An 18,970-nucleotide genomic window follows, 5' to 3' on the forward strand; every position below is an offset into this window, starting at 1 on the left:
ACAGCGCTAGCTGACTTAAAAATCTGCGACTTTTGGCGCTGTGGCTAATTCTACCTTTGTTTATATTAACAAATCTTGGCTGAAAATGAGGCAAAGGTAGGTTCGTTAGGTTAAAACAAGCACATGAACCAGCTTCCTGAAATCAAGAGAAACAGCTTTACACTTTGATGAAAACACAGCTTTGCTCATCCTATAAATGATGATGCCAGCGGTGACTCAGCAGACACAGAGATTTGATATGGAAATGGGCATCTACTGCCTGCTCTGCCCTTTGCCAGATGTTTAAACTTTCAGATATTTTTCTGTACGCAATGGTCTTGATCTGCCTCTGTCAAAAGAAAATTCCATCCATTTTGCTCTGCCCAGCAGCCGAGAAGCTTGTAAAGGAGGAGAGACATTTCTCCTACAGATAGGACTGAATGTACAGAAACCTTTGCAACCGTCATCTTTTTGAAGTATTTATAGTTCAATTCAAGTTATTTGTACCAAACAAAAGCAAAGAAGCATGAAGTGTGTTGGAAAATACTTAATCATCTCTCTACACCAGTTCAGAGAGTGAGTATAAATCCTCTTTCCAGCAAATGGAGACAGGTAATTTATTGCAGCCTTGAAGACAGCAGCTTAGTTCTCCACGCTTCCTGCCCAGCAAACTCTGCAAGCTGACTCATGGAGGGATGGGAAGCCAGAAGCTGTGCTCCCTCTTTCCTATCTGCTTCTGGAAAGCAGAGCAGCGGTGGAGTGGGGGCTGCACTCGTGTAGAGCCATTTGGAAATGCCATATTAGAGGTTCCCAACCTCCTGCTTTCTCTCCCCTGTGCCGTATGTTTTGGAGAGGGTATTCTCTCTACCTGCTTCCGAGCAGAGGCTGGTACCACAACTGGCAGTTTCAGTCCGTGTCTGGTGCTCCTTTCTCCCCCTCTAACCCCATGTGTGGGACTGTGTTGCCATTAGAGCTGCAGAAGAGATACCGAGGATGTTACTGGTGCGTACAGCCAGTATTGATCCCCGGAGGGACTGTCACGTGGCCTAGTTTTGAGCTGTGACCTTGGTGCCTATGCATATATTTAACGTTACATGTGTGAGCTATCCCACGAAAGCCAATGGACTGCTCACGTGTGTGAAGTTAGGCATGTGCTAAAGTGTTTTGCCAGATTGGATACTGTGTCTGTAGGGGTTTTGGGTGAACTTGAACCTGTTTTGTTGGGGTGAGAAGCTTTAGATTTCATTATTAAGAATCTGATATGTTACTGTGTCTGAGTGCAAGGTCTTGGAGTTATCTGAAATTCTCATTAAGACAAGAAGCTAGGGAAAATACAAATTCCTCCACCAGTAAAGTTACTAAAAATACTATAATTAAATTATCTAAGTCCTAAACCCAGTAAAATATATTGAGAAAGTGTGGTGGAGGTACAAGTACAGTGTTCTGAGAGTACCGAAGGGACTAACAGCACTTTCTCTGCAGATCTTGAGCTGGAATATTTGGAGTAGTTAATGTAGCTGATGTAAAAAAGCATGTTGCGTTTGCCCTACTCTTGATTCATAGGCTGTGACCTTTAATAAATTTTGATGTTGCACACAGTGGAGCTGTTGCTTTCAGAGAAAGCAAGGAAAGTAAGCAGGCAGGCAAGAAAGAAAAGGACCTAAAGAATGAACAAACAAGTTCTTTCATAAGATATTTCTCAATTGAGATTATTTCTTATTAGGCTTAAGTTGTTCAGGTTCATCATATATCGTATCTGGCAGCAGTCCTGTAAGTGGGGTTTTGAAAAACGGAGCCAACTCTGTCTGGTGTTAAAATCATAAGAGCACTTTGAAAATGTATTTTCTGGAATATATTTCTGAGTAAAATATATTTTGTAAAAGAAATTCCATTATTGATATTTTAGAATACCTGGAAGAGAGACCTGTTTTACAGCCTGATACCATAACATAGAGCTCAGAATTTTGCTCAGAGAGATGAAAAAAAAAATATACCTAAAATGCAATCATGACTCATAACATTTCCATGAAATACTAAAAAAAATACTGGACTGCTCTCTTGTTTGTGTCGTTTTTTTCACATCAGTAGACTTAAGCCCACATACCCTTGTCAACGTGGTCTGAGCAGACTGACGCAGGTGAAAGACACTTGGCTGGCAGAAATCCCTTACTTAGAGGAGAAGAGCTGGAGCAAACGCTGTCCTGCTACTCTGCTAATCCTCCTTTGGGATGCCGCCTCTGACAGTGACTCTGCTGACAGCAATTGTTCCCCTTCTGGGTCTTTTGGACCAGGTCACTGGCAAGGCTGTGCGCTCTTGATAGCCTCTGAGGTGTGGAGCCTGTCCACTTGGGAATTGTGCAGGCCACCAGGCAGATGGTGCGGGGTAAAAAGTATTTATTGAGATGCATTTGAACCTTTCACTTCCCTGAGGCTCTTTCTGAGATGGAAAAATAGCAATTGGACATGGAGAAAGGTATCAGAAGTCAGCCTTTAGTAATGGGATGGTTTGTCGAGCATGGCACTCCTGTCATGTATTGCACAGTTAAGCAGGCAACAACTTCTCAGATGATACTGTCCTTGTTTCCTTCAGGAGACACGTTGGCTTTCCATTTCGATTTCCTCATCTCCTAGAAGTGGATGAATAGTGCTGTTTCACTACTTGCCTCCCAAGGTTTAATTACTAAATGGCTGCACTGTGCTTTGAGCGTGCTCGTTTGCTATGCAAATAGACAATGATATTATTTCGTTAGTATGCGCAAGTGTCTGAAGCCTTGCTCCAATATGGAGTGCTCGTACTGGTAAGGTGCTGTGCCCTGGCTAAGGGGCATCGCCTGCCCCACCGCGCTCTTGCTTTTTGTCAGGATTGCAGGGTACAGTCTGAGCGTGGGCAGGTGGATGCTTTGCAGAATCCATTGATGCCACTGGAGTTAAGATAGTTCACACCTGCCGAGTGTCTTTCCCTGTTTCTAACTGCTGATCGCTATGATCTGAAGGAGCTGAGGGAAGGAAGAGAAAGTCTCAAATACTAAAAGCAGAGAGTTGTGTTTGGCATGCATTCCTTATCTTGGGATGAGATCTTGCAACCTGGATGTCACTGACAAAATCCCAGGTACTTTGGCTGGGCTGCTGAATTCTACCCTTGCAACTGGTAGGTGATGTTTTCAGGAGAGCTTAAGTACCATCTTCAAAATTTGGTTAAACTTTTAGGAATGGTCTTTATAAATTAAGGCTCCTAGGTGCCTTAACCACTTTTCAGTGTGAGTTGTGAGACTGTAAACTCTCTGGTCCTGTTGAAAAATATGTTCCCAGGCAACACATCTGTTTGCATTTGAAGATTAATCCAAATATATATTTACAGAGTGCCGCCACGCTTTTCAATCACATTTGCATTTTTGTATCTAAAAATATATGTTTTCACATGCGCAATTATTCCATAGAGGCCATTTGCAGTAATTAACGTGTAGCCTTACAAAAGTCCTGTCTGTGAAGCACAGAGTCAATTTAGTAGGAGATTGGCATGCCCTCTGGGGTGCCGTTATTACTTTACCAGCCATGAATGGTGAAGAATTTGCTTCCCGTTGTATATTTGACAATGAAACCCTTCTTAAATTCTTCCTCAGAGCCAAGTACAAGACTGTCTTTTAATAAAAAATGTGTTTTTACCCATGTCTATATTTATTTCTTGCAGGAATGCACATGCTGCTCCAAGAGCCACCCACATCCTTCTTGTATACAGGGTGTATTTGCATTTGCAGCCTGTCTCAGTGCAAACATGGGAAGGGGGAAAAATCCAACCTCATTTTTACTGTTAGTTGCCTTCTCCATCCTTAGAATTACTTGGAGATTATCTTGATCACTCATTCAATTAAAATCTGTGGTATTACCTTTTCTAGAAATAAGTGCCACGTAGGTAAGACTATGATTAGGTTGTTATTTTTAAGATCTCTATACCAATTGTTTGGGTCAAGAGGAAGAAAAGAATTGTTTTGGTTTTGACATGCAAATCAGGTTGTCCCTTGAGTTCTACTTTTTGTTCTGCTGTCCCAAAGTAGGATAGCGCTTAAGCATGAGCTTACTTTTAAGCATGTGCTGAAATCTTTGGGAATTGGAGGGGATGGGGCATGTGCTTAATGCTTCTTTTGAACAATGTTGCTTTTCAGAGTTGAAGGCTTTGTAGGAAACCTGATCCTTTAAACTAGCTCCTGTTTATGTACATTTCAATTTTATAATATTGTAAGTTTTTTCCTTCTTTCTTCAATATCCTTGATGCTACATCATGTAATGAAAACAATACTGGTCATGCCACTTGCAATTACTGGAGTAGGCAGTGAAATTATTTTTTTGTGAAGGAACTAGGGAAATCACATAAATCACAGGTTTGCAAATGTTTTCCCAGGAGAGGTCCGCAGTAGTTGGCTGCACAGAATGACAAAAGTGTTGTTTACCCATGAAAGGGTGGTCATCTCAGCAGGTCAGTGATGTTTTTCAAAGACTTATTGTGGATTTTAAAGTAGCTGGTAATTTATTCCTTGAACTCTGGCTTAGAAAAATAAAGCAAGGTAAATATTGAGTATAATAAAGGCCATGCTGCCACTCAGTATGCACAATGCCTTCACCTGCCCTCTCCCACCAGCTTCTCTCCATTGTTGGCTTCTGCATTTCTTGTAGGCATGAGCTGCCCTCCACGATTACTTACGGCATCGCTCAGATAAGCCCTTTTTTCACAGGCAACACACTCACAAGGGCTGTTATAATTTGCAAGTTCAGCTATCACTTCCTCTGTTCCCACCCTGCCTTTTGGAAAGATACCCAGTCACACGATGTGCTTGAAAAAAGGTTGCTGATTGAGGAAGGATGCAGGAAGGATATGGTTTTGCAGTGATTGCATAAGTGCTGTGTAGGACCCGAAAGCCTTGGGTTTATATGAGGACGACTTTAGATGTGAATTTCAAAGATTTATTTCTTCCGATTTTTAAATAAGTCATAACTCCTGAGCAGTTTGCCTGCTTTAGAGAACCGTGGAGCAAGCTGTGTTAATGTGATCCTCCATGTATTAACATGGACAAATAGGCACCCTGGATTCCCTGCCTCCGTTTCATCAGAGATCTCAATCTTATTTCAGAGAAATTGTCTCCAAAGCTTCTGTTTGAAATTGTCAGATGCAATCGTGTCTAAGCAAATGTACTTCCTATCAAAATCTTTTGGGAGTTTTGCCATTTGTCTTGGATGGAGAGTACTAAGGCTAACACAGAGATCCTTCCAAAAGATGCTGTGTTCCCCTTCAGTGAAGTCCGAAGACCTGAAGACCCTAAAATTTCGTGTCACCCATTATTGTAATGAGAGTGTATTTATTGCTATAAAATGAAGCAGCTGGGGCATGGAAGTTTGTATTTTAAAGCTTTGTTTTGGTCATTCCACATTCTGCCAACATCTAACATCTGTATTTATTTTTTTAACTCTCCTTAATGGATTATATGCATCTGTTCAGTTCCAAGAATAATGCTTGATTTCCTGAATTTATAGGTTGCAATAAAATCCATTCGTAAGGACAAAATTAAGGATGAACAAGATATGGTTCACATCAGACGGGAGATTGAGATCATGTCATCCCTCAGCCACCCTCATATCATCACCATATATGAAGGTTAGTGACTGCAGTTCTCCTCCCTGACTGCTCTGGTATGTTCTTGCAGACCTGATATTCATGTTTCTTGAGATCATGCACCAAACAAACCCCTACTCCTAGTGTAACCTATCCCTTACTAAAGAGACTGTTTTAACCACTACCTTCCTTCTGAACCATTAGTGTTTCACCAATGCATAACCCTTTGCTTGGAGGAACTTCTTCGTGTGTGACTTAAGTGCTGTGTCCATAGCAGGTGGGAAATCGTTTGTGTGTATCACCTCATCTCCTTGCTCCCATTGGACAGTTTGGTTTAATTTCACCCTCACTCACGCCCAATGTCCACTTATGTCCTCGGCCTCTAAACCAGTCCTGGTATGCTTTATTTTCCCTGGACCACACAAGAGCAGTCTCATCTGCTCTAGGCCTTTGGTCCTCCCTTACCTGCTGGTTAGTCTTGCTGGTTCTGTCATTGCTCCTTATTTTCCCCTGAATCCCAGCATCCGCTTCCTATCCACCTCTGCATGCTTTCCTGTCAGTCTGGTTGCTGGCTTAGCGTTCCTGTTTCCTCATCCTGTCTTCCCCCTCTAACTCCTTTCTTCCTGGGACGCAGCCAGGAAATCTGTTAATTCCTGCCTCTGGGAGCTGCTCCCTGGTCCCACAGCCAGGAGCAGGAAGCCAGGGGCATTCCTCCCTGATTTGCCTGTTTGTTTGTTTATATATTTATGGAGTGTCACTCTGTAATAAAATCTCCTCCTCCTTCCTTCCTTCCTCCATCCTTCCCGCAGTAACATCCCAGCTCTAGCGGGGATGTTCAGGCTGGGTACGTGCTAAAAGACACTGCCTGAGAGGTCTGCTGTCCGTGAGGAGGGTGGTGCCATGGTGGACACGGGGATTCCAGAGGTTCGGAGGGACCCAGGTCGGGCAGTCTTGTCCCCACGGATCACCTCTTTCCCTATGTGCAGAACAAGCAGCCTGAGTATAGTCCTATGTATTTACATACCCGTGAAGTAAATGCACAAGGTGATGATATGTATATGGCAGCTCTGCTCTGAGAGTTGATACGACTGATTAAAACAAGGGCTGGCTTGGAGTACTGTTACAGTATCGCATATTGAGTTATTCAAAAGCATGTTCTTGTACTTGAAAAGAGATGAATATCTGTCTTTTTATTGAATAAACTCATAACAGGATCTGGGAACAGAAAAGGGGAGGGATGCTGTGTCAGCATGTGGGTTGCAAATGAAACAAAAGTTATTTCAAATGTGCACGGGAACTCAGAAATTAAAAAGATTAAGCATGCTGTGGTCCTTTGACCAACTGCCCTTCTCATCCTTACTTTAAATAGTTTCACTGAGTTAAAATATTTGTAAAAGTTAAAAAGATTACAGCATTTTTAAGCAGCAGACAATAAAGTCCCATGGGAGCAAAGCTTTCCCCTCTGGCCCCACGGAGGGAGGAGCAGTGCTTCTGCAGCAGGGCCAGTCAAGCTCCGCAACGGAGGGTTCATCCTGTCTGCGGGAGGGTGAGTGCCTACGGCAGGTGATGTTGCGGTCCTCTGGTTGTCTGTCAGCCAGCAGCAATGCTTTGCGGCAACAAACCTGGAGGCAGTTTTTTCTCTCATTTCTAGGAAGTTTTCCATTCTGTAACTGGTTTGTTTCCTTTTCTTTTTCTAGAAAGCAGAGCAGCCTTTCATGGCTTCTTAAGTTTAATTCCTGGGCTGAAGGGATGGGCAGTGGAAGTCAGGTTCTTGGTTGGACTATACTCCATTGGAAGGGAGTTACATAGAGCGGAGCTGTAGCAACTATACAGCTCGTCCAGCCTTTCCAAGCAGAGTCAGTATTTGGCCTTTAGCAGCCAACGCTGTAACTTAGATATTGTAGCACTGGGAAGACGTGTAGTTGGCACAGCTGAATCCAGGAGAGCAGTTACGTATTGCCCTGAGATGTGAGCTTAGGGATCCTTAAACGTGTGCTTCATTTTAAGCTGAAGTGTACTTGTAGTGAAGTTGAGGGACTACATCTAGGACTTAAGTATTTGTATCCTCTTGAAGTTGGATTTTAAACACATGGCTATTCCTCTTGAGCGATACATAAAGAGTGATAATATTGCTATCCTCAGACACGAAATGCTGAAGTTATTCAGTCCTCAGGAATGGTCTTAATCTCACCAAATTTAAGCCATCCAACATTTAGACAGTTGGTGTACACTAGAAGTCTAGTTTCCCTCTCTAGTCAAGAGAGATCAACACCTACATGGGGTGGTTTGCTCCCTCCTGGGAGGTATTTTTTCAGATAGGTGGGATAAATACTGGAGGCTCCTCTTGGCGATAGATGGAGTCTAGCTGACTAACTTCGATCAGATGAATAACTTTTAAACTGAAGCCACACCACAGATATTTTTCTTCTCTCTCACTAATTTTTACTGTAGATTTTCAGACTGCCACTGCACGTCTGACAGCGCTTTCTGTGGGTGCCAGGTTGCACAGATCTACCTAGCATGGACAATGCTGTATCTCCCCGTAATATCTTTGAAAGCTCTTTGTGTTGCATTTACAAATGTGTTTTCCTTAAGTAGGATCCTTTTGACCTGGCTCCTTAAAAGCAATTAACCTCTGAATTTGTCATCTTGATGTAAACACAAGCTTATCTTTTTTTTTTTTTTTTTTTGATACTGAGTAAATTCAGATGTGTGGAAACAAAGCTTTCCAGTTTAGAGATATTTTTTGTAACCTATTCAAAAGGCACGTACCTTGCCCGTTACATACAAGGGCAGACGTACATTTGTGACTCCAAAGAAATTCCATCCTCTCAGCAGGGCTGTAATTGGCAATCTGTCGAGCACGGCTGAGAGGAAAGTGCTCTTTCAAGTGACTTTAAACTCCTTGAAAGGGACTGGATAAATGAAGCTGGCTTTGCTAGCAGTGTTCTGATTTCAGGACATAAATTCTAATTTATAGAATAATGCCTCTGTCCATTCATCTGTCTGTCCCCTCTCCCTCTCCCTGCTCCCTGCCCTTCCTCTGCCCTATTTCTTTTTTGCCTTGAAAACTCCAGGATTTGATAATAAAGCCTTTGAGAGCTAATATATTTTTCCAGGGGTAGCCTGAGTGCAAAATCTATCCCATATGGCAATACTTTAGTTAAACCAGGGGAAGAGCATCGGGCCTGATTCTGCAAATATTTAAACATGTATTGGACCAATCATGAAAGTGAAGTTGCACTTGGTACATTCAGGAATGAGCTTTTGAGTCTTTGTAGTGTGAAATACAGCACCTACGTGAGTGTTTCTGTGCTGGAGGAGTTGTCCTTAGTCAGCATAACCATACAGAAAAGTCGGCCCATTTGCAAAACACACTTAAAAATGAACAGATGATTTGCTAACATCTTTGTAGAAATAGTTTAACAAAGATATTCCCTGAAGAATGAATAAATATTAGGATCACAATTCAGTGACTGTGGAACATGATGGCATTAATGTGAACAAGTAACCAAAGGAAAGCACGTGCCTAAGTGCCTTGCTGGATTGGGGCCAGGATGCTTAAAGCAGTGCTGGACCCTTCACAGCAGCAAGGCACAAAAAATGGATTTCCCATGTAAGAGGGACTTCTTACTTTTATTTTAAGTTGCATTTTTGGTACTATTAAGAAAAAGCACAATGACTCTCTTGCCATGTATCTACCAGTCCACAATGACTTGAGCTAGGTTGCGTGCTTTGGTTAATCAGGAAACTGGTTCAGCTCTTCTGTACTTTCAAATCCCAAGGGCAACAGAAGAAGATCTGACAGTGCGTAACATTGGTGGCATGGTATTTCACGATACTCATCTTACTTGTCAAATACATGTTCAATCTCACACTTTGTGCCAGGCTTCATGCAACAAAAAGCAAATGCATGCTTGGTGTTTCAGACACACATAGGCCTGTCTCCAATGCAGGGCTCCTTGAGTTGTGTCAGTCAAGTCACCACGTCGTCAGCGAAAGCAGCCGCCTTGCCAAAAACCTGGCTGGGTGGCAGCTGGCAAGGTGCGTGGACGCAAGCCATTGCTGACAAACCATGTCCCCCCAGTAGCGCCAGCTCAGGCAAGCGTCTCCCACCGTCGGCTACGGTGTGCATCCCTGGATGGGGCAGGCAGCCGGGGACTGTGGTGGCAGCTCACACCATCGACAGGTTTGTGCATGGGCCGAGCAGAGTTATGTGTCTCAGGCTGACAGCACTGGGGAGGCAGTCCCAGCCTCTGCTATCTCCCGGGTTTCAGATGTCATCAAAACAAACTTTGGTGTCAAATGACTTCATCCCTTCTGTGTGCAAAACACCTAAAAAAGTCAAAAGTCCCTTAAAACACCACATGGATGACTGGGCTTTTAACAAGAATGATGAAAGTTGGAAAGCAGGAATGATTCTTTTTTTTTTTATTTAGCCAAGAGAAAGTGCTTCATCAGTGACACTATTTAACCACATTTCTAATTGATTTCCTCTAATTATGTAGGCTTTTGACCTTTGAGTGCTTTATTCCCATTGTTTTCAGTTGATAACATCCAAGAACATAAAGTAATATTTCAAGAGACTGGCGATAGTAATGAAACAAGTATAAACAAACTTAACTCTTGAGTTACCGTACCCCACCTTTATGAATTTCCTGTCATTCAGGGTATCGCCTAAACAACATTTTGTCGGACATGACATGAACTCAAATGTGTGAAACCACTGACAGGTTCAATTCAGATGTCAAAATGATTGCAAGCAGTGATGAAATTTATTTCTATCTTTCCATTTACACATCCTCCCACTGCAATGTAAATGTTTGCTTGTGTGAAGTTCCTCAGCAGTTCATAATCATAATTAAAAAAAAAGGGGAATTAGCTCTTGTATTCTTTGCTGAAACAAAAGACAATTAGTGTAACATGTTATTGTGGCCAAATTAGCAACTCTTCCTTTTCCTTCCTTTTTAAAGAGTAGACCACTAAAATCTGCATATCCTCAGTCTCATTCTCTGAGAAACAACCTCGGCAAGGATAAAGATTCTCATTCTGATTTAATCTGTTCACTGGGGAGTAAATTCTAGCATGCTGTCTGATTTAAAATTATGATTGCAGGATCTTAACTACATTCCTTTAATTTAAGAAGAGATGCAATTTGGCTTAATAAGGCCATAATTCAGGAAAACAATTTAACACAAGCTTAGCTTTAAAACACATACTTTATATCTCGCTATTTTCAATTATAATTAAGCATATGCATAAATTTATGCATATGTATGCAAGTGGTTTTCTATGTTGGACTTTGGATATTTTCATGTCTGCTGTATGGTCTATTAAAAAAACAGTCATAAAATAATAATAATAAAAAAAAACTAAATAAAAAATACGCCAAGGGGCTGTAAAGCTTTCAAAGCAGTCAAGAACATGGAAGACTCATTGGGCTGAATTTCTAAGGTAAAAACCACTTTTCAGTACTCACATGTCTTTTTGAAGAATAATTCGTGCCTTATTACACGAGTGAGGTAATTGGGTCATACATGACTTTTCTGAATGAAAAGGTTATTCTAGTCTGCATCTCCAAAATTAAAAACAAACTCGTTTGTTCTTTTGATTTGGCTGACCTTTAATAAAAGAGCATTTTGTAGCAGTGGAAAGGTACTTCTGTCTGCGGCTGTTAGGAGAGTAATAAAAATACCGCTGAATGGAAAGACACCAGATGGAAGGAATGTCAACATACTGGAACTAATTTAGGAGATTGCTCTGATAGAGAGCAAAGGCATGAGGAGAATTCAAATGGTTCCAGTGCGAAGAGATTGGCCGCCCCTCTTAAACTAACAAACTAAAATCCTTACCCCAGGGTTACATGTAAACCAAATGGAATCAGCCCACAAGGAGATAGTCCATTAAGGGGGGAAAAAAATCCAACCCCCTTGGCACTCGCTCTGACTTTAGCATCCTGTAAGCTTGGAGGAAGGACAAAAGCATTTGGCTTTGTTTTGCTTTTTAAGTTTTATAGTAGTAAATAAGTCCAAAGCGAACTGTCCTAGTAGAGAGGTGTACAATGTACTATTAAATCTTTCTGACTGATGTTTGCAAAACCATGCCCGTGTGGGCTTTCGATGCTTTTAGGGTGAAGTCCTTCTTAGCATTTAAGAGGGATAGTGAGTGTGTTCATCCAGTGTTGAATTTGTTGCGTGGAGTTTCAGTGGAGGTGACTTCGGTGTAGCTAAGGGGAAGAATTTAACAGTAGGGTTGAAGAGTGCTAATCAGCAAGAGGTCCCTATGCAACCAGTGCTGTTTGGAAAATGGAAGACTGTAGATAGAAGCTGAGTGCATCATTTCATGGCCTCTAAATATAAATAAGTGGAGAGATTATATCCAAGAATTATGGCTATAGTAGAACAGCCTGTGAAAGAGACAGATTGTTGATGTTACAAAATGTACTTTGTCTCAGATATATCTTTGGTAGCAAGAAGAGAAGTTCTTTCCCAGTGTCACATTTATATTCTTCAATGAGCTCTGAAGCCAGCAGATTTGGTTTCAATTATCAGCCTAGAAGTATAGAACTTTCCTTCTGTCATTTAAAAAAAAATAATAAACACGTTAGAGTTAAGGGGGGAGTTTAAAGAAGAGCTGTAAAAAATCTTTCTTTGACCACTGCATCGTAGAGTGCTGCTCTTAGCCTCTGCTAAGGCCCTTGGGGTGAACAGACCAAGCCCAAGCAAGCTTGTAGCCCACTGGAAAATGCTGTTTCTCCACATTGCCACGACCCATGTCTTAGTACGTTAACACAGTGCTCTTGCTCATCTCCTGGGGATGCAATCATGTTGTTCCTCGCACCTTGTGGTACCTCCCATTCCTACTCCCTGGTTGCTGATGTGTTCTCACAGTGCCGTCCCTCCCTCCTTCCCCATGGAGGTGTAGCCATCTCAGAAGATAGTCCTTCGTCCTGCAGGCTCTGTCTGCAAAGGAGTGCTATCATTTTACAGGCACTACCGTGCACCACTTGACCATTATGGCCGAGATAGTGCAGCATCCCTCCCACCACGCTGATGTCTTGCTGCAGCTCTCAGGGTAACTCAGCTTGCAGAGTGGTGGAAATAAATAAAGTGGTTCAGAAATAAATGACATACAGCTTGTAGCAAGCATTTCTCCTGCTGCTGTCTTCTCTAATACATGGAGCTCGTGCCTCGTATCTAAGCAACCCTCATCTCTTGATTTGTCATTGACAGACCATCTCTTCTGCTACCACCCATCTGGGTGTTGATACTGACAGTTCTCCACTTATCTTATTTGCCCAGCTCTGTTTGCAGAGTATCGATGGTTTGAAAGAAGAAAGAGCAGCCCTGCCTTTCTTATACATAACCTCCCTCCTTTCCTTGACCTTGGTCAGGGTTGAGGAGCGGGCTTGTATGACACGGCCATGCCATCAGTAGCAAGCTGTAGGGCGTTCCTGGGGCGCAGCATCCTGCTGAAGCCGTGCTTCTCTGTCGGCAGTAGCTGCAGCCGGGGTTCAGGCACACTTCTAGGCAGGGGTGAGATTTAGAATGAATATGCAGTAGGATGGCAGGTAATAAATCATCTGCAATGAAAACAAAGAGCGAACCAAGCAGTCCCAGAAGCTATATGGAGGCAATCGGTCGGTCATCAGCCCGCGGGTTACGGCGAAGGTGTTAACAGGGCAGTATATTTATTGCCTCATTATTATTTGCAGTAAGTCAATCCAGCCTTTAATTAATGCGCTTTTTCTTCCCTCAGCTGTTGGCCACAATGCTTTCTTGGAGTGTATGTTTATGAAACTACATACTCTGCTCAGAAGGGAAGTTCAGAAATATCTGTATGAAGCCTGCCTGGCATCCTAGTGGCTGCTGTGAAAATTCGTGGTGTACGCGGCTGATAGTCGGACTTGCCAGAATACCGCCTTGTCATGTGCCTGATTGTTTTGACCACTAAATTCCTCTTTAAGATTGTGTGTGTATGTATAGACATCAATCCTACTGCCTTTCTACTCCCTACTCCTTCAGTGGCAGCTCCCATTTAAGACGTTTTTGTCAGCTGTTCAGTTCCCCCTCTGCAGGAAAGTAGCTGCATGCCCTCCCATGAGATTCAGCTGATACGATGGAGGTGCTCTGAACTGAAATGATGCAGTTGTAAAAAAAAAACCTCCCACCTCCCTGAAAAAAAGAAGATTCTCCATTCACCTCTATTCCTTGGGGAAGAGATGAATTGCTGTTCAATTCGGTAATCGTTCAGCTATGATGATGCTGAGGAGGCCTCTGTAATGTCATCCTTGTCCAAGGGTAGCATCCTTCTCATAACACTCCCTCATGGAAAAAAAGAAAGTGCCAATTTGTCCTGAGTGTGCTGGTAAACTGAAAGCTGAATACAAGTTACTGGGATGCTTCTGTTCTCATTGATTCTAGTGCAGTTTTGTGACAAAAATTCAAAATTTGGAACAGTGATTTATGCTTTCCCAAATTCAATTTTAAGGTATTATCTCAGTTTCCTGGAGGGCACAAGAGAAAATTTGAAATGGAAAGTACCTTTACATGCACATTCCTCCAAACCAAGTGCTTTCCGCTTCATTTCTGTAGAAATGCAGGAAAATATGTCTGGATCAGAACTTGTATTAATATGGCAAATTTTAGTCCAGAAAAATTAGATTTTGGAATTTAAAACTTCAGAACATCAAGGATGATTTGAGAAAGTTCTCATAACTGAGTGATGAAGGCAAAACTTTAATAAAAACGCAGGCTGGAAGAATGCTCCATTGTGGCAGGGCTGTTGTCGCTGTTATTGTCATCCTCAGCACTGAACACCTGGTAGGGCATCAGTGGTTGGGGGAGCGGGAAGAGCCGAGGGCCCCTTTGCCCCCATCGGTGCCCCTCTGGTGAGGTAAACGTCCCCCTGAGCTCAGGATGGTCCTTGGCTGGGGCTGCTTGGAGAGGGCACTCCCATGAGAGTCCACTGAGGTCAGTGGTGCCATGTGGCGACTTCACCTATGTGTGCATGACATAATAACTCCTAACTCATTGAATCAGCTGGTTGGGGTATTTTTTGGGGGGGAGAGGGATTGGAGTTGGTTTGTTTTGTTTTGTTTCAATCTAATCTCTTAAATAAGAGCATTTTTAGTGATTTGTCTTAACTGAAACTATTTCTTTTTGCCTTCCTAAACATCTCTGTATCTAACAAGCCTTTCCAAGCTTAGAGAAACGAATGTGTGTGTGTTACTGCTTTATTGGTAACACATCACAGCACTTCCCTATATGACACAGGGCATGTTCAGTTTTTCCCAGACAATATCAGTCTGTCATTCTTGGAGAGGATACTGTAAGTATAATCCATCCAGAGACGGCTGTTCCAGTTTCCGAAGTTTATTGCTAATGAGGATGCACATAGGATGTAATCACTGGCAGGAGCCTCTGCTTCGGGGTACAGTGAGGCCAGCAGACAAGTAAGCGGCCAATTTTATCTGGCTGTTCACTCTCCCTTTTATCAGAGCTGTTTGGCTGGAGTTCAGGGGTGCAAGAGGGAACTGCAGAGGCTTTGGCTTGTAGAGTTGAGTGACAAGGTGTGAGAGGACATGAGACAAAGCCTAAGAGCAGCAAATACCTGTGTGTTGAGAGAGGCAGCTTCGCATTTCACTGCAAAAGCTGAAGTGGTTTTTTGTGCTGTTTTTTTTTTTTTTTTTAAAAAACCACTAAGGACTACTGGCTGAGCTTTGCTAAAGAGATATAGGAAGGCATCATTCCAGTAGGGCTGGTCAAAACTAGCATCCGTTTATAATAACCCCTATAACTTTATTAGTTTGCAGACACTTTGCTGCCAGTGTGACCTGGCCTGAGCAGGCTGCTGCACAGGTAAAAAGAGAAGGAAAATCACCATGTTTTAATACTAGCAGTGGTCACTTATGGCAGGTGCAGGAAATTTCCAGTGGGTTGCAGACGATTTTCAGTGTCAGAAGGGGAAAAACTATGTAGTGGCCAGGATGTGATGGCAATTCGAGACTACTCACAGCCTGCTTTACTAGATTAAGTGTTCAGTTATCTGCAACTCCCAGTGAAGTCCTTGACAGCATGTGGCACAGAGTACCCTGAGCCCCAAAGAACAGTCAAGTTATGACGTGTATTAGATGAATATTCCTTGCACCGCTTACGTGAGAGTTGCGCATTGCTGCCAGCTCTACGCAAGTGAAAAGAATGTATCTACAGCATGCCATGGGACATGTGGCGGAGGCAGGAGATAAGTAAGCTTGAGGATGGGTTGGGTGCATGAGACGGGGTGCAGAGCCGTACTGACAAGAGCTGTACAGCTCCAGAGACATTGCAGCAACTGCTAGCTCAGGTGTCCATGCTTAGAGTTGGGCTGGAAGAGGACGCATACATCAATTGACTTGTTGGATTTGGATGGTAGGTGAAAGCCAACCAATAGTCATTATAAGCCAAATTACAATTCTGTATCAGCTAGTCATTGAAGACAGGGTTTATTGTGCCTTCTTTATTCTTTATTCACCCTTTCCAAATGATGTGATAGCTCCTGTTTCCTTCAGTCCTCTGACCTCAGGAGAACTACTGGTAAGAGGCAGTCCCTGTTGGAGCCAGGGTCAGTATTCAGGTGTCGCTGGCAGAAGTGTCCACCTCACCTCATTAGGACCAAATTGACTTTGCCATCCTGTGACCCCATATTATAGAGGCAAAGACCTTTCATGTAGCCATATGACAGTGAAGATTGCCTCAACTTCCTTCTCTTGGTTTGAAATGTCGTAATCTTCCTCTGGAAAAATTTAGCTTTGGAGCTTGCTTTTTGCAGTGCGGGTTGGTAGTGCATCTCTCCAGGCTGCAGCGATGACACAGGATGTGTTCAGTCATCTTAAATCTTCTTCACCCTTTAAAGTGTCAGTTTTCAAATGTATTGAATCAACTGCGGTGTTTTTTTTCCTTTTATCCTGTGCAGTGTTTGAAAATAAAGATAAGATTGTGATCATCATGGAGTATGCAAGTAAAGGAGAGTTGTATGATTACATCAGTGAGAGGCGGCGATTGAGCGAAAGAGAGACAAGACACTTCTTTCGACAAATAGTCTCTGCTGTACATTACTGCCACAAGGTGAGCAAAGGATTTGATACTAAAAAATGCTATTTGAAGGCTGAGTAGTGACTTATGTATTTCAAAGGATGTCTGAAGCAACAGCATTCATTATTAAGTATGACAGCATGTGATTTTATCAGTACAACAGATCTTCATTAAAAGTGCTACGGTAGCTCACTGCCTGTTTTTAAAGACTAAGGATGTTTTCCTGTGTTACGGCAGATACCAGCCACTCCCTTACATTAGCCCTACATTGCATTTTTGCCTTGGAAATAGTTCTCTTGACATTAAAAAAAATATAATTAACAACATAAACTAGAAAAGGCATCCCATAGAACTGCTACAACATTAATATTAATACATTCAAATGAAGTATAATTTTCAATTTGAATATGCAAGTGAACAACTTTAGAATAGGAGATAAAATATATGAAAGAAAAAAGCCAAGAGAAAGGTATGAGTGTTCGTGTATGAGCTTTAGCATGTACTCATTCTGGATAGGCAAAAGTAACTTTTCTTTTGTATGTAGAAGGAGCACTAGAAAGACACCCTTTGCTAATCACTTTATCCATCATGGTACCCACTAGAATGACAATTTAAGTAATTAAACCCAAGGTAGCTGGCTGTCATTGTGGACCTTTTATCCCTGCGTATGAACCAACTGCATAAAGCCTAAACTTGTATGAGGCTAAAGGCAACGAGCAGCTAACACAATTTTTTATTTGAATTCTTAAACACTTTAATCTCCACTTGAATTCTGATAAACAAGGGCGGTTTTCAAAGTCCTCACTGCGCAGCGCTGAAAAGCTTCAGTGCCCTACCCTGTGCAGTTATTTTTCCCAAATTTCTTAAAAGAAGGCTCTGACCTAAACTCAGCATGTTCGCTTCCATCTCGAACATTTACAGTCCTTTAGGATTATAACTCCCCTGATCCACGTGGCTGCACATTGGAGGAATGAGGGCTTTTGTAAGGACTAACGTCATTGACAGATACTCTTTTCTGGTGCCTGGGAAGAATATATTGCTTTCACGCAGTGGGTGCAGGATCCAGGCAGGAATTAAGTTCCGAAAAGACACCCCCCACCCCCCCTGCTGTTTTAGAGGCTTTGTGGGAGGACAGATTCCAGTCATTCTTCCCCTAACCACACACCAAGTGACTAATACATTGCCTGTCACTAGTCACTGGGCCATGAGTGTTATGACAGTGAAATCAGCCCTGAAATGTAGCTGCAAAGACCACCCTGCCAGCTCACCTTTCATTTTCCCAATATTTTCTCATGTTATCCCCCCTCATGTTTTTTTCCGCCTTGTTTCAGAATGGTGTTGTTCACAGGGACCTGAAATTGGAAAACATCCTTCTTGATGACAATTTTAATATTAAGGTAGGATTATTTTTCTCAGCTTCTCAGAATGGATTTGCATGTTTTGTAAATTTTTTATCCAAGGTATTAGAAGAGCCAGTGTTATGGCAACAGCTACTAAGCAACAGCATCTGGCAAGAGGTTTAGGGCTTTTGGAGTTGGGGAAAGAGCACCACTGGTGATGAGTCATACATGCTAAATGAAGCTTTGCATAATTTGGGGGAGAAGGCCCTGTCCTGCCACCCAAGGGCCATGATTCTAGTAGGAAACAGAAGAGCATTTCGTGCAGTCGGGTAGTCGTGCAGTCGGGTTTATTGTACAAATGATATTATTGCTGGCTGCTGCTGGGGCTAGGAAAAAACTCTCCTGGTCTACAGGGTTCAAGTGCCTCCTACAGAACACTCTGAATGTCCTTTTGATCATGGCTGGAAAATAAGCAAATAGAGTTTCAAAATAAACCTAGTAAAGCACATGTGCTTCATTAGGAAATGGCCTTGGAACTCCAGACATAAACGTATACTTTGGATAGTGATGTCAGTGATGTCATTTCCATGTCATTTTCCCCAGTGAAAGCATGGGAATGACCTCTTTTCCCTTCTTTTTTTTTTTTTCCCCCTCCTAATAGTTGTAGCACAAAGATAAATAATGCAGAGATGAGTGTAGTTTCCAGGTGGCTGAACCTGTTTCACGTGCACCTTTGTTCCTCCTTTGGGTAGCTGGATGTGAGGGTGGCTGGGTGCGCTCATCTATGGGCAAACAAACGGAGGGAGGGACACCAAAGAGTTTCTGCTGACTCCTGGGCATCCTTGCTTAATTAACAAAGTAATTGAGGAGCTCCCTGCATAGCTAAATATCTAACTAGCCTGGATCTCAGTTTTGTCTCCACTGAAAGCCACGGGGCTGCATGCACTGCCTTCTGCACTTCACGCTGGAGAGATTGT

General features: G+C 42.5%; 1 protein-coding gene across 1 annotated transcript in view; it reads left to right on the plus strand.

The window, feature by feature from the left end:
• The window catches only part of NUAK1 (NUAK family kinase 1), a 50,175-nt gene that overhangs the window by 18,829 nt on the left and 12,376 nt on the right, over positions 1 to 18,970 (plus strand). The window contains exons 2-4 of the mRNA XM_054832559.1: positions 5,503 to 5,623; positions 16,535 to 16,686; positions 17,985 to 18,050. Of these exons, the coding sequence (XP_054688534.1) occupies positions 5,503 to 5,623; positions 16,535 to 16,686; positions 17,985 to 18,050 (339 nt within the window). The remainder of the gene's footprint in view (positions 1 to 5,502; positions 5,624 to 16,534; positions 16,687 to 17,984; positions 18,051 to 18,970) is intronic.

Source organism: Grus americana, chromosome 1 (assembly GCF_028858705.1).
Source record: "Grus americana isolate bGruAme1 chromosome 1, bGruAme1.mat, whole genome shotgun sequence".
Classification (NCBI taxonomy): Eukaryota; Metazoa; Chordata; class Aves; order Gruiformes; family Gruidae; genus Grus; species Grus americana.